Raw genomic sequence first — 16,280 nt, 5'->3', positions numbered from 1 at the left:
TGGCAAATAAATATGCATACAAAAAGATAAGAACAAGAATAATTTAACAAACTCACAAGCGATCCCATTTAGTTGACAGCACTAATTCATTTTCAGTCAGTATAAAAAGTTATATAGTTCATACAAACGGAATCGGAATGTACATACATGTACATGTGGGGAATTTGATTTTATCAGCATTTTTTATCCATGTAGAAAGTGTATTTCTGGGTATGCCAAATTCAGTTGCAATTTCTGCTTTGGATTTTCCACCCGACTCCACAGCTATGACAGCCTCGTATTTTGTCTCTATTGTCTTCACAGACAATTTTCGCTTTTTAGGTGTAACATGCGATCCAGTTATCTCCCTGGGCTGATCAGGTCCTTCGCTGAACTGCTCTGCCATGTTACTAACCGTACTGGTTAAAAAAATTGATCCTACACCTTAATCACTTCTCATTTTGTATTTTCAAGGAAATCACATGACTGCTAAAAGAGACTGTCACATGACAACAACATGCGCCATTGTTTGTTTAGAGATATCCTGTCTGTCCGTGATCAACGTGTCACTGGTAACAACTTAATTATGGTTAATTGTTTTAGTAAAGTTCATTTGGTAAGTGTGCTGACAATGTGTGTATAGATGTGTAGTTAAACATGTCACTTGATTGTTGAGTCCGTTAAACATTACTTTTGATCTTTAGGTAGCACGTTTATGAGGATGACTTCCGATTGCGCGACTGAAGTTTTCAGTTGCAACAACCAGCTTTGACAGTACGAGACAAAAGGGTAAATTTGTACTTGTAGTAGTATAGATAATGAGAGTTCTGGACCACTTTTCAAAAACCCCCTCTAAAAAGCCTCATTTACTAAATGAGGCTTTGATGGGACCATTAGCTCTTGCTATTATTGCCCCTACTACAAAACCACGCCATCACGTTTACCGTGACTTGGCAGGCGGTAACACTGTGCCGTACGGCACGATCAATAATTTGTTGTAAGTTTTGACCGACCATATAGGATCGGTGGCTCGCTTACGGCTATGTTATGTTTATATCGATGAAACAGTTTAACGTGAACCGCCTATGATCTCTTTGGTGTTCGTAATAAAGGCTTGTTGGGCTTTTTGTATCCCCTGTTCTATGTACTTTTTTTTCTCATCCTCGCTGATAGCAGACTTACGAGACTTGGACCGAATATCTTGTTTCATTCCGTTATATTTTGTGAGTTCAGATAGGATTGAACGAAACTCCTCTTCTGAGATCTTACTGTCAGAGAGTGCCGTGGAAATACGCTCACTAACTGTGTTCAGCTTTGCTTCAGCCAGAACCCTGATCTCGTCGTGTTTCAATGCCTTACGATTAAGTCTGCGTGATACTAACTTAAGCGCCAACCCTACCAACCCTGTCACCCCAGCCGTTATTTCAATACCTAGCACTATAGGTGCAGCCACGATGGTGGTTAACAACCCAACGCCTGCCGCCCCTAGTCCCATGCTGGTTGCCATAAGGGTAGTGTCAGCCCCGTCCACGATATTGAAAGCTCTATTGTACTTTTTACATAGTGCTTTCCGCGTGTCACGGTCTTGTTCTAGTTGACGTTTCACATCACATAACTGCCTCAAGCGGAACCCATCTACGGTTTCCAACGTCTTCGCTACTTCCTCTACGACTGGGTACAGACCCATCCTATAATATATATTTTGAAAAATATTTTAATTGGGTTTCAGTTAATAGTCTATCAATGTATTTGAAGCCTATAAGGAGTAGATCATAACTAATGCTAAGAGGTGAGAGGTTAATAGACTTTTCTGTTGTAATAAAAACCCCAGGGAGGCTTATTAAACGTTTTATAGAACCCGTGGGGGTATCCCGTTGTATAACAATACGGCAATATTGATCTAAGTGTTCGGTAAACCAGTGTAATACCACCCCGGGTAAAAATTGACGTCCTTTCGAGGAGTTTTCCTGGTCAAAATACGTAAACATGACTTCTATGATGATTGTGTAGGGGGAGAATATCTCAAGCTGCCTTTCGTGTAAATAACTACTGCTAAATGTTAATTTACTTTCTATTCCAGAAATTAATCCAATTTTTCCTTCATAAAAATATACCTTGGCTGTTGCTTCATTCCCCGTAATGAAATCCCCGGGCCAGATACCGTTATTCCTAATCTTAGAGATAAACCTCCACCCCTCTTTTGTTGTGATATAAGGTGAGGCGAGTGTTAAGTTGATCAGCCATTTGGGTTCTTTTAAATCTGATAACGACACCCGTCTGTACACGTTGTCTTTGAAGTGCAGGATGTATAATTCATCTTCCTCACCAGGCTGATCGAATCCCTCCGTATCTCCCAGGTCGTTAAGCGTAGTGTTGGGATGATGACTAGTCATTATTATACTATTATGATATAATTTCCAACTGGTTTTCTGATAATAATTCAGGGGTTAACTTCATACCCATGAAGTGTATGTTGTCAGGCAGGAAGATATTGATTAGTGATATCTTGTTTTCCACGATCACGTTGACCCCCTGCAGACTGGTCTTGGAGTCGACACCCACCCGCACGTAAACGTTGCAAACTTGAAACTGGTGTCGTTTCACCCACCCGAGTTTGATCCCCTTCACGATCTCGACATCATTCCCCGATGATTCCCCTAGGTAGACTTTGATGAACAATGTTGAGTTTGCCGGTAGATCCTCTAGTATCTTGACCACGCCTTCGAATTCAGACACCAACTGCAATTTCACGTTTTGCATGGCCGGTTTACTCGATAGCATGTGGGCTGCTATAGTGTTGACTGGGCTGACGACTATACTACGTCTATGAGTTGGGACGTAAGCCACGAGCAGGGTTCCATTGTTCACGACTTTGTTTAGGTGGTTGTCTTTGTTATCCGTGAACACGTAAGGGGAGACGAGTTTAATATTGAGAAACCATTTGTTATCGGGTAACAACACCCACTTGTCATCTTCGGTGAAGACGAGCATATATGGTTTGTTTTTGACGACGGTAGTGCTCTCAACATCGTCTAAGTCGAACAGTTTACCACCGAACGATGGGTATATTACCCAATTATTATCACCGGTGTTGACAAGGGTGTACTTAGTGTTGACTGTTGCTCTTGTGGTATCTACTATATCACTTAGGGTTCCACCGGAGGTGACTTCAACGCGTTTGTAAATGTTGTTTTTCAGTTGCAAGGCATACGATTTACCATCTACTCCGGGAGCATCGAAACCGCGTGTGTCTCCGAGGTCGGAGATCCCGATATTGACGCATTTTTTCACTCCGGGCCCTTGTGCGCTGGTCATGTTACGTGAAGCGTTAAGCTGAGGTATCCTATATTTACAGGATTATGATTTATATCTAACACCGATATTGTCAGCTCAGGTATGTTGCCCTGGGTTAATCTCTTATACTGCCGTGGTGAAAATGACTCGGTTCTACCGTCGTTGAATTTCTCAGTTTTCACCGGCACTGCTCTCAATATAGTGGAAGGGTGGCCTCCTTGAATATTATACGTTGTGCTCACCTGACCTAGATGAATGTACAGCTCTCGGTACGGTACTAGGTCGGGTAACTTCGTGCCTGTGACGGTTGTTGTTGGTTTTATCTCGTCAGGAGACATACCGAGTATCCTCGCTAATGGTCGGCCTAGCCTCAAGGAGGTTCTTCCGTTGTTGATTAACACCACTGTGCCGTTTGAGTCGTTCATCTTGAGTTCGGCTCCCAGGGGTTTGAAGACCTCGTCGTTTAGAGAGCACACGCTGTAGTAGCCGGCAGTTATCTGGCTGCGAGTTCCACTGACGAACAGCTTATTGTTGCTGGCGTTGATGTTAGTCCATTGCGGTAGGTAGGTGATATCGCAGAGTGCGACTTCGAGTTGACCTGACGTGTTATCGATCGCGTGCGTCAGCTGAACGGCCTCACCGCTCGTTATTCCAGGAAGTGTTATGTACATATTATAATATATAAATTATATATTATAATATGGATTTAGCACACTTGAAAATCGTGGTGAATGCAGATGGTACGGGGTTTAAAACAACCTTTATTGATATCTTTGAAAAGTATGTCGTGTCCGTTAATAACGCGCAGGCGGTGGTAAACTGGAATCAAAACCCAATGCAGTTTTGGCAGAACCAACTAAACTTTGCTGTGTGGTGTGCGACGACAGGGTCGGGTGTGAAACCAGACTACGGTATAGACGAACTGAGTAAGGCGGTTGTTTTGTTTCATATTTATTATCAAACGAGACGAATATTGAAGGAAATAAGTGCTCCTCTTCCCCAAGATAAAGCGTGGAGTATGACGAATAACCCCTATGATAGACGCGCTTATGAACGTATTTGTGGGGAGTTTGAGATTCCAACGAATAAAGACTTTCGCCTTCCTGGTGTGAACCATGGTCTCGGTATAGTTCTCGTGTACTTCTACAGGTCCGGAAAATATTATGCTGGTTCTAAAGATGGTTCATACAACCCACACCGTCATACATTTACAGGCCCCACAACGAATGAACAGATCCATGTCAGCTGTATAAAACAAACAAGTCCTGATGCAGCCACAGCCTGGACTAAAATGATCTCAAAAACATCGAAAGGATTCACTCGTGCTGGTACAATACGCTTGAACGACTCGATTCGAACGTACGTGTGGGCGGTGTTGGGTGCGCAGTCGATGACGCGTTCTAACATCCTCGGTAAGGGAACTGCTTACGACGCTCAGACACAATTCGTTTCCAACGTTGAGGATGCTATTAATTCTCCAGTTGATCTCCCGCGGGCCATCGAACGCTACCAAAACGTGTTAGAATACGCCAGATCGAAAGTCAATTACGTATTCGGCGTGGGGTTATACATGGCCCCGAGTGATATGCAACTTAGAATAAAAAAAGTGGTGGGTTATAACAACAAAATAGTTATAGCCACGGCGGACCAAAAGTTGGGTATCAACCCCGATATTAACACCCCACATATCCCACACATCCAACCACGTGAAAAGGGTATAGTGGCGCCACCACCGGAGCCTAAAGTTCATGTGGAGGTACCCCCGGGGGTTTCCACCACCTATCAGCAGCATATTGATAATAAAACAGCCCTAGTGGTTGGTGGGGTAACTTTGGGACTTATTTGGTTAAAGATTTCTTAGCCGCTACGTACACCAGACCCGCCACGGCGACGATGGCTGCCCACAGGTTTTGACTGAGCCACATAGCAGTTTTAGACAGAGCGCTCAACAACCACGAGACGATGCTACCCAGGATGCCGGGAAGGGCTTCGGCGGCTTTACCAGCCAGTTTAGCTAGGCCTTCCCCGAGTTTTTTAATCCAGTCTTTAACACCACCACCACCGCTGGGAGTTCCACCGCCGGCACTTGGGGGTGTGGGGGCACCCCCCACCAGTGACACCACCAGGGTTGATATGATGAAACCCAATGCAGTTAGAATGCTGGCGATGGTGATCCCTTGCTCCCGGAACAATATCCGAATCCTGTTGGCTAAAGTTGTATCTTCGTTCAGTATTCTATCGATTGTTTCCCGAATGCGACTGATCTGGGATCGAAGATGTTCACGATTCGAGGAAGCGGCTTCCAATCGTGTACGTCTCTCGTCTTCTAAATCACGTATTCGTTCATTGATGCGACGCTTCATATCATCGTCGTCAGTTTCGGTGAGTTTGGTTTTTTCCCTAGCGATGTGCTCGTCGATTTCGTTCAGTTTCCCCATGTTGTTCACGAGTTCTCCACGCACGCGTTTCACGGCTTCATCTAAACCGCGCAGTTCCCTTACCGGAAAGTCAAATCCCGGTAACGGTTTGTCCCAGTAGGTGCTCAACAGTTTTTCTATGCTGTCCGAGGCTTCTGTAGCACGCTCTGGCGTCATTTCATCTATAGTGGTGAGGTGGGATCTGGTAGCTTGCAGATCTTCTTTAACGGTCTTAGGTATTGCACCACCGTAATCAGGCATGTTTAGATGTTTAATGATAAATTTAGCACCACCATTGCGGCTGGCTAGAGTTGACAAGGCCAGTGGTTTTTTAGTGATCTTGTTAAAGAGGTCAACCTCTGGGGCAGACTTAAGACGTAGAACACCCTTTGTATCAATAAAAAAATCCTTATGGTATCGACCCTGTGGTTCAACGTAGTTTTTATCTCTTCTTAAACTTTCGAAATAATCATCTACCGTTGTTTCTAAAAGTTGTTGGCTCAATGGCAAACTAGTAAATGAGGTCTCCTGCTCATCATCATATGCCTGGGCACTAGCGCCCCGCATATCATCCATAGGTATGTCTTCATCCATTAGTATTTAAATATATTTTATTTATATATAACAATGTACGGTAGAAAATTAGATCCTTTCAGAAGATTGAGAGAGCCATTAGGTGCCAGAGCCGTGCGACAGTCGGTGACCATCACCAACAATCCCAGCAAGATAGACCAGAACCAAACTCTGCTGGTTAGATTTCCAAACCTTGGTGAGAATGACCTCATTGTACCAGGCACTGTTCGACTGGCGTTCAATATCACGTTGACCTCCGACAACGACAAACGCGAGCTAGTGCGGAACGTGGGTCGAGCTATCATCAAGAAAACGACCGTCAAGATCAGCGGTAACGAGGTGCTGAGCATCGACGACAGCGACGTGTTTCACTGCTACAAGGATCTCTGGAAAAGCGAGAGAGAACGAGTCAATGATGTGTACCAGGGTATCAGCAAATCAACCCGGGCGCGCATAGGATACGTCTTCACGACAGACCAGCAAGACAAGCTATCGGACGGTGAAAAGGCTATCGCTCTAGCATACGGGAATCGATTCTGCGTGCCGCTCGACTTCGAGTTGCTCACGGGACACGCGCCGTTTTACCAGGCTGCACTAGGTGATAGGCTAGAATACGAGCTCACGTTTAACGACTATAGCAAAGTAGTGCGTACGCCGAACGGTGATGAGGCCAGTTATGCCATAGACAACATCTCTCTGGAGTTCGACATGGTCACTAGCCCGGAGCTGGCCAGGCAGGTTCGAAGCCAGTACTCTGGGAAGATGGCTATCCTGTACGATCGCGTACTGAGACATAGATCAGTCGTGCGAGATAAGAGCGACACTGTGTGGAATATCAACCTGAACGTGCCGGCGCGATCGATGAAAGGTATCCTGGTCGTACCCGTGGAGGATTACGAGCCATTCCGGAGGGACAGCGAGAAGTTTTTCAACCCCGAGATTGAAAAGGTGGAAGTGACTATCGAGGGCGTGCCAAACCAGCTGTTCAGTCATGGTATGAGGCCACACCAGCAGTGGGATGAGATAAAAAAGCTACCAGTGGGGGACTACATAACAAAGGACCTGGACCTCGGCTCCGTGCAGATCGGTGAATACCTGACCACCAAGTACGCCCTATGGTTGGACATGCGATCCACGGATGATGATAAACTGCACGGTAGCGGGCGTCGTATAGATAACGGCAGCGAAGGGATAACCATCCAGATTAATAAGAAGGCTCAAACCGCTGGTAAGTTGAAATTATATCTGTACGTTATTATGGACGCGCAACTTAATATAGACAATGGGAGATTCGTGCAAGCCATCTACTGATGGGGGGTACCCCCCACTCCCCACTGACCCACACTGCGCTATCATATGCGGGCAGACTGGCTGTGGGAAGACCGTTTTCGTGTTGGATATGTTGGAGGGTTACTACAAGGATGTGTTCGATAACATCGTTATCATGTGCCCTACTCTGGGCATGAATAAAACGTACGCGCGACCTTGGGTGATGACGGACCCGGACGTACACAAAATCGACCCTGGAACACGCCTGCAGGACTGGTTGAAAGCTCTTCACGAGAAATTTAAAGGGGAACCGACGCTGTTTATACTGGACGACTGCAGCGCTAATCGCGAGATAACAAAAAAGAGAGACATGCTATCGTACCTGGCCTTCTCCGGCCGGCATGCAAATCACAGCGTCTGGGTGCTAACGCAGAAGTTCAACTCGGTGTTGAAAGACCTCAGGGAGCAGACGCGATGGGTGGCCTTATTTCACTGCAAGGACAGGGATTCGTTCGAGGAGTGTTTGAGAGAGAACGATGTGATGAGTAAATTAGAACGGGAACGGGTGAAGAAACAGCTCGCTGAAACTAAACACGCTAAGCTAGTTCTAAAAACCGACCAACCAGTAGCATATATAGTATACTAAAGCTAAGCAAAGCTAAGCTAAAGCTAAGCAAAGCTAAGCAAAGCTAAGCAAATGCTAAGCATAGCTATGATATTTGAAGTATTTGTCGTGTGCAACTTAACTTTCATTTCTCTGTGTTTTGCCTGCATCGGGTATTATATAGTTAAAACTAAATCTTACTTGTTATATTATAAGATGGAGTGTGAGGAATTGCTCGAACAATTGTCTGTGGAGGGTTCCCCAACTGGGGATTCCCCCAAGCGAGAGAAACTGGTGGCGTTGGCTGTTGGAGGCAAAGCCAAACATTACTTTGGAGACTACACCCCGGATAAAATTCAAAAAATGTCAGCCGAAGAAATCGATAAGCTGTACGCTAGATACGAGTCCCGGCTCGGAGCAGAAATGACAAAGACAATAGGATCGGCTATGACCCAGATATACACCGGTATTGTATCACACTTCCTTCCCATTCCACCAGAGCGCCGACTTTACCTATGGGAGGACCTCGAGAAAGACCCTTTTATCGAACACGCCGTGAGCTCTATCAGCTGCGGGCTGTACCACAAATATGGTATGTTGTTGGCTCCAGTGACGGCGGCGATTATCACGGCAAAACATTGTCAATTTGAGAGAAAGAATAATAATAATAGTATAGATGGATGCTGCACAGGAGGAGACCCCAGTGGATTCACAGGAACCAGTGACGGTGGAGACCCCAGTGGATTCACAGGAACCAGTGACGGTGGAGACCCCAGTGGGGGTACCCCCCACAGTAACCAGACAGAAGAATCCTAAGAGAGTAGCTGCCGGTAAAAAACGGTGGTGTAACCAACATAAAGTGACCAATCCAACCCGACTGTTGTTGGCTGTAGGCGTAACTGCTGCCTTGGCTATCTCGTGGTTATACACACGTGTGGGGGTATCCCCCACACCCCCTGCCGGTGAGGTAACCCCCAAGCCGCCGGCAGGCCCCACTGTTGATCCGCATATCATGTTATAATTTAAAATATTTTATATCATATACATAATGTCTGAGGGGAAAACGTTCGTCAACGACGCATACCACGCCACAGTGGTCGCCAGTCTAGCTGTAGGGTACGCTCGGTTGACTAAAATGGTGCTTAAACAACCAACTATCAAGCTAGATTTCAACCTGCAGGATATGGGTATGCTCATAATGAATCTTGGTATGGCGATGGCCACAAAAGACATCCTAGTAAAACAAGGAATAATACCTGATAATATAATGAAATAAATATAGGGATGGCCACGATAGCTATGATGGTCGGTGGGGCGTTAGTGAATGCCCTGGCATTTTCCGGGAGTAATTTCCTCTTCTCGAAACTACGAGATGATCACGCGGCTGAAATACAGGAAGAAAGGAAGCGACACGATCTCGCTACTGAGAAATTACAAAGAGCACAGGCCGAGTACGCTAAAAAACGCCTCCAGAGGATCGATTTTATTAACGAACAACTCACGCGTGAAAACCATGCCGTTCAAACATTCAACGATGTCGATGAAGCAATGAAAGAATACTACCTACTAACTGGTAAACAATTGGAACCGCTCAATAAACCCACACTCGCTCAGTACTACACACCATCCAAGGGACAAATGAATCGTGAACTGGGCTTCATAGTGTTGGGTATAGCAGCTACTGCGTTGGTTGCAAAGCAATTAAACTAAAATACCTATATAAGTAAACATGAGACCCGCTCCATACCGATGCGAATATATACTTATGGGGAAGACCGAGGCCTGTGGTAGGAAATGCAGGAATCAGGGGTTCTGTTGTTTCCATATGGGAAGTCCTAACTACACGTGTTCTGTGTGTGGTATCGGGGTTAAAGGGCACTACTGTTTATGTAAAGCTCACGGAGCGAACGTAGTCAGACATCAACTCATCTACGAGAATAAAAAAGGCTACATAAAAGAACGTAGGCGACTGCTCAAGATAGCCGCTTAAGAGTTACCTCCCCTTACTGTGAACCAATTAGACATTAGTTCTCTTAGATGTAAACACCATGTCTACTACTGTGCGCGAGCTCAAGAGGGTCGCAAAACAGAGAGGTGTTATCGGGTATTCTAGAATGCGGAAGCCAGCATTGTTGAGATTACTAGGTTTAGAAGCCCCTCCTACGGTAAAACAATTAAAAGCTCAAGCGAAACAGCTTGGGCACACGGGTTATTCAAACCTGGGGAGAGCCGGGTTAACCGCATTGTTATCACATGCCCCCGTAGCAAAACCTCCCACTGTAAAACAACTGAAAGCCGAGGCACACGATTTGGGTTTAGGCGGGTATTCCCGTATGAGAAAACCACAGCTTGTAGAATTATTACGACAGAATAGAGCTATTGACCTACAGTTCGTGCGCACTGAGCGCGCTGTAGGTAACTATTTGAGAGGTTGGCGCATGCACGTTGATATAAACATAGACATTATAGATATCAAGCCTCTGATAGCTGATAAGGTCAACCAGGAACTAAATAATCTAGGAAGTATCAAGTTTCAGATCACGGTGAAAATGTCGCTCGATAAGGAGGGCACCACAGGGGTCACTGAGTATATTCAACCTTACTTCCGAGGCAAACAAGAGGTCGTCACACATACAGAGACCATTGACGCATCAATCGATAATAGTTTTCAGCAGATACGAGAATACCTAGAACGCTACACGCACATGGGGTCCGGGTGGGCTGTAGATAAAATCGATAACGTCTATCTAGACATAGCTAAATACGTGCCGTTCAGAGGTGGGTCATACCTAGCCTTGTCTCCCTACTATAAGAACAAACATGCCATAGTAAACGTTAAGAATAGAGGAAACGATTGCCTGAGGTTATCTATCAGGTCAGCCTTATTTCCAGCTGCCACTCATTCAGATAGGCTTTCTAGCTATCCCCAAGATGATGGGCTTAATTGGGATGGTATAGATGAACCCACCCCCATATCCCAGATCACTAAAGTAGAAAAACAGAATAATCTGGCTATAAATGTCTTTGGGCACGAAGGTAATACAATAATAATACACAGGGTCAGCACGGTGAAGGATTGCCAAGTTATCAATATATTCATGATCCAGCGAGGTGAAAAGTATCACTACACGTGGATAAAACATCTCAGCCGGTTGTTGCACGACCAGTCGAAACACAATGGGGAAAAACACTTTTGTGTACGATGTCTACACGGTTTCAGTCGAGCTGATTTATTAGAATCCCACCGGGATGATTGCCAAGGTGTGGGGCAGACGGCCATACGAGTCGAAATGCCTAAGGAAGGTGAAAATATCCTAAAATTCAGTAACCACAAGAACCAAATGTCTGTACCTTATATTATATACGCCGACTTTGAAGCCTTAGTTGTGGGTGGGGATTCCCCCACACCCCCTAGTGGGGGTAGCTTCACTCACAAGACACAAGAGCATATAGCCTGCGGTTTTGGATACATCGTCGTCCGTTGTGACGGGGAAACGAAAGCTCCTGTAGTGTATAGGGGCCCTGACGCGGCTGAAAGGTTTCTAAAGTGCTTGCAGGAGGAAGAAAAAATTATTAGGAATACATTGTATAGAATCGCTCCCATGCGTATGACCCGAGCCGACAGGCTAGCTCACGCTAGTAGCACTAACTGTCACGTGTGTGACTCACCGCTTAACGGTGATTCGGTGAGAGATCACTGTCACATAACTGGTAAGTATAGAGGCGCCGCTCACAACGCGTGCAACCTCAAGCTTAAAATCAACCCTAAGACAATAAACATCCCCGTTGTCTTTCACAACTTGAGAGGGTACGACTCACACTTGATCATGCAGGCCATCGCGAAAATCGATGGTAATATATCGTGCATCCCCAACAACATGGAGAGATACATCTCCTTCAGCTTAAACGGACTTAGGTTCATTGACTCGTTTCAGTTCCTCCTGTCGTCACTCGACAGTCTGGTCAAGGCCAACAATACCTTCCCTATCACCGATCGATACACAGACGTCGAGACTAGACCCCTGCTTATGAGGAAGGGTGTGTACCCCTATGAGTACATGGATAGTTGGGTCAAGTTCACCGAGACCAGACTACCTCCTATTGACTGCTTTTATAGCAAGCTGAATGAGGCGTCCGTCTCACGAGATGATTACTCGCACGCGACTAACGTATGGAATAAACTGGGTTGTAAGAACCTGGGTGATTATCACGACCTGTACTTGAGGACAGATGTACTGCTGTTAGCCGACGTGTTTGAAACATTCAGGCGGACATGTTTAAAACAGTATAAACTCGACCCCGCATGGTATTACACCAGCCCAGGTCTGTCGTGGGACGCCTTGCTTAGAAAGACCGGAGTTAATTTAGAATTGCTCACAGATTACGACATGCACCTATTCATTGAGAAAGGCTTGCGAGGTGGGATTTCCATGGCATCCAAACGATACGCGAAAGCAAATAATCAATACGTGAAAGGTTACGATCCTAACAAACCAACCAATCACATTCTCTACCTCGACGCAAATAACCTGTACGGCTGGGCCATGAGTCAGTATCTACCTACAGGGGGATTCGAATGGGTACCCCACGTTGATGTTATGGGGGTTGCATCAGATTCGAACAAAGGGTATATCCTCGAGGTTGACTTAGAGTATCCCAAGGAATTACACACATCACACAACAGCTACCCCCTGGCCCCCGAACGTATGAGGGTTAACCCAGACTGGATGTCTGAGTACCAACATAACTTGTCAGGTGGGCGTGTGACAGACGTTGAAAAACTCGTGCCTAACTTAATGAATAAGACCAAGTACATCGTTCACTATCGCAACCTACAGCTGTACCTGTCGTTGGGTATGAGGCTGGCCAAAATACACAGGGTGCTCATGTTTGACCAGAGCCCATGGATGGAGCCCTACATCAGAATGAACACAGACCTACGAAAAAAAGCCACCAGTGATTTCGAGAAAAATCTCTACAAGCTCATGAACAACTCGGTGTTTGGTAAGACTATGGAGAACCTGAGGAAACGCGTGACCGTGAAGCTGGTTAGATCTAGTGAGGAAGACAAGCTCAGGAAATTGATAGCCAGTCCGGCATTCAACCGTAGCAAGATATTCACAGACGACCTGGCTGCCCTACACATGAAGAAAAGCCACATAAAATTCAACCGGCCTGTTTACGTGGGGATGAGCATCCTCGATTTATCCAAACACCTGATGTACGACTTTTACTACAACGAGCTCAAGAAACAGTACGGCGACAGGTGCGAAGTGCTGTACACTGACACGGATTCCCTGCTGATGGAGATTCGAACCGAGGACGTGTACGAGGACATGAAAAAACACATCGATTTATACGACACCAGCGACTACCCTAAGACCCATGCCATGCACAGTACGGTAAATAAAAAGGTCCTAGGTAAAATGAAGGACGAGTGTGCTGGCACGCCCATAGCCGAGTACATAGGTTTGAGACCTAAGATGTACTCCATACTGAAAGCCGACAATAGCGAGATCCGGAAGGCTAAGGGGGTTAAGAAGTATGTGGTGAAACAACACATCAAACACGCCAGATTCAAGGAAGCCCTGTTCAAGACCCGTACCTTTAGACATAAAATGAACACACTTAGAAGTGATGGGCACAAGATATACGGACTGACTATAAACAAGACGTCCCTATCGCCTATGGACACGAAACGTTGGATAGCTATTGATGGGATAAACACATACGCGTATGGACATGAAAAAATTTGAGTCTATTTACTACAGCCCGCGTGGGTACTGGAAAGGAGCTAGCGCAGTAGATAAGCTAGCTAAACTAGCGCGAGTACCCCCGGAGGAAGCCAAAGCGTGGCTTGAAAAACAAGCCCTGTGGCAGATCTATTTGCCGGCACCACGCTACGTGCCTAGAAGGAGGTTCGGTATTAACATACCTAATAGCGTTCACCAGGCAGACCTACTGTTCCTACCCCACGACAAGAGGTACAAGTATGCCTTAACCGTAGTGGACGTAGCCAGTCGTTACAAGGAAGCCGAACCCTTGACCACGAAAGATTCGGCCCAGGTAGCCAGAGGATTCGAACGCATATACAAACGCAGTCCGCTGACGTGGCCAACAGAGCTGCAAGTTGACCCCGGACGGGAGTTCATGGGTGCCGTGTCACAACTGCTAGCCAAACACGATACGAAGGTCAGGCGTGGCACGGTTGGAGCCCATCGCAGCCAAGCCATAGTTGAGAGATTTAATAGGACTTTGGCTGAGCGCTTGTTCGGTCATCAGTATGCTAGGGAGATGACCACCCCTGGAAAACGATCGACCGAATGGGTCACGAGGTTACCCGAGGTGGTGTCGGCAATCAACCATGAAGTCACCCGTCTCACCGGTAAGAAACCGGCAGACGCTATCAAACTAAAATCAATAGTTGCAGAGTCGGCCGCTCCATTGCGTGGGAAGGAGAAACAGATACCGGATAGGGCCCTAGTGAGGTATCTATACCAGCCGGGGGAACACGAGGGTGATAGCCGTAAGCGAGCCACCGATCCTATATGGTCGGTCAAAACTTACAACATAGATAAAGTGGATATGAAAGCCGACGAACCTAACTTGTACTACTTGAGGGATGGGCCGGGTAGGGGGTTTGTAAGAGAAGAATTGTTGATCGTACCGTACGGCACAGTGTTACCGCCTGCCAAGTCACGGTAAACGTGATGGCGTAGCTTTGTAGTAGGGGTAATAATAGCAAGAGCTAATAGTCCCACCAAAGCCTCATTTAGTAAATGAGGCTTTTTAGAGGGGGTTTTTGAAAAGTGGTCCAGAACTCTCATTATCTATACTACTCTTGTTAGAGCCTTTGGGGACCCTAAAATGAGTTCGACACATCCGAGAATTCGTCTCAACCGAGTTCGAGACAATGGGGTTCGACTGTATATGCATCTTGATGGCAAGGTTAGCATAAGCAGAGACTGAAACTGAAATTGAAAAATCAATTTTCCAGTTACCATTTGGGCAAGTCCAATGTATCATTCCATTTAAAACAAAGTCATCCAGATAATTTTCATCCATTTTTAATACAAAATTAAATGATTGGGATAGAGAACTTTGACAATGGGACATTTTCAGGATAATTAGCCATTTTATGATTTTGGAATGTATCAATAGTACATTTCAAAATTTTAATCGGCCATTTTTCTTTCTAATGTGCAAAATGGTCTATGGATCCTGCCTTTCCCAATCCCTGCACATGACAGAGTGATTAATTATACTTTGGTAAGTCACAATACATTCTGCCTAACCTACCTGGGTTATCTGCGGCCACCAGGTACCACATACTGGAACTGTTACTTCAGCATTCCTCTCTCATGTATCCAAATAAAGTATACTGGAATATGATCACACAATGGAGTGTAAAAAGCGGTCAAATGTAACGTATGTTATATCTGGGACTACACTTTCATAGTAAAGTACAAATGTTAGTGCTTTTGTTTCAGTTGCAATGGTTGGGCAGGTGAGGAAGCTGACTGAGTGCTGTTTGACTCTGAGGGTGTGTGTTTGAATGCCAGATGCACTCTGCCCAACAAAAGTACTAGCAATAGTAGCATCTGTACATTACTATGAAAGTGGAATCGCAAATATAACGTGTTATATGATGGAACAGTAAAAAAGAAATGAAGTTTGATGACATTTGTAAAATGAATCTATAAACTTTGTTACGTGCAGGTCCATAGGAACTTCACAAAGTAAATATATTAAAGCACATATATACAGCACTGACACAATACACTTTATGCAATATCTGGACGAACATGAGCTACGTCACAGTACGTGTGAATTACCCTACACTACACATACATTTATTCCAACGATCAAAAGACTTGTCAACACACACTGACTATCAAGCTTATAGAAAACTGACAGTGAAGGACAATTCTGGGAGCACACATTTATGGCGATCTAAACAAGTGACACTTCAGTCAGTAGAATTTTACGACATCACGACATCATCAGTCGCCTGCGTCTTGTCCATCACTTCCTGCTCAGTCGATGATCTTGACCTTTCGCGGGAACAGTTATTCTGGTTCTGTTACCTTTGCACGCAGCGCGCAATAGAATTGAAGCTCCAGATAGCGATTTCCGATACCCAT

General features: G+C 45.4%; 1 protein-coding gene across 6 annotated transcripts in view; it reads right to left on the bottom strand.

Annotated features, from left to right (window-relative positions):
* The window catches only part of LOC137257679 (nibrin-like), a 37,825-nt gene extending 21,604 nt beyond the window's left edge, over positions 1-16,221 (bottom strand). Inside the window, exons 1-2 of one of the 6 annotated variants that reach the window (XM_067795045.1) lie at positions 16,023-16,221; positions 15,436-15,517 (exon numbers count right to left, since the gene is read on the bottom strand). In XM_067795045.1, coding sequence (XP_067651146.1) covers positions 15,436-15,466 — 31 coding nt within the window. In that variant the 5' untranslated portion in view covers positions 15,467-15,517; positions 16,023-16,221. Of the gene's footprint in view, positions 1-15,435; positions 15,533-15,987 lie in introns of those variants that run through there. The other 5 variants (XM_067795041.1, XM_067795040.1, XM_067795043.1 and 2 more) reach the window with 5 other exon arrangements.
* Between the last annotated feature and the right edge of the window lie 59 nt (positions 16,222-16,280).

The sequence above is a fragment of the Haliotis asinina genome, chromosome 12, assembly GCF_037392515.1.
Source record: "Haliotis asinina isolate JCU_RB_2024 chromosome 12, JCU_Hal_asi_v2, whole genome shotgun sequence".
Classification (NCBI taxonomy): domain Eukaryota; kingdom Metazoa; phylum Mollusca; class Gastropoda; order Lepetellida; family Haliotidae; genus Haliotis; species Haliotis asinina.
This window is presented reverse-complemented; position numbering and strand designations above follow the sequence as displayed.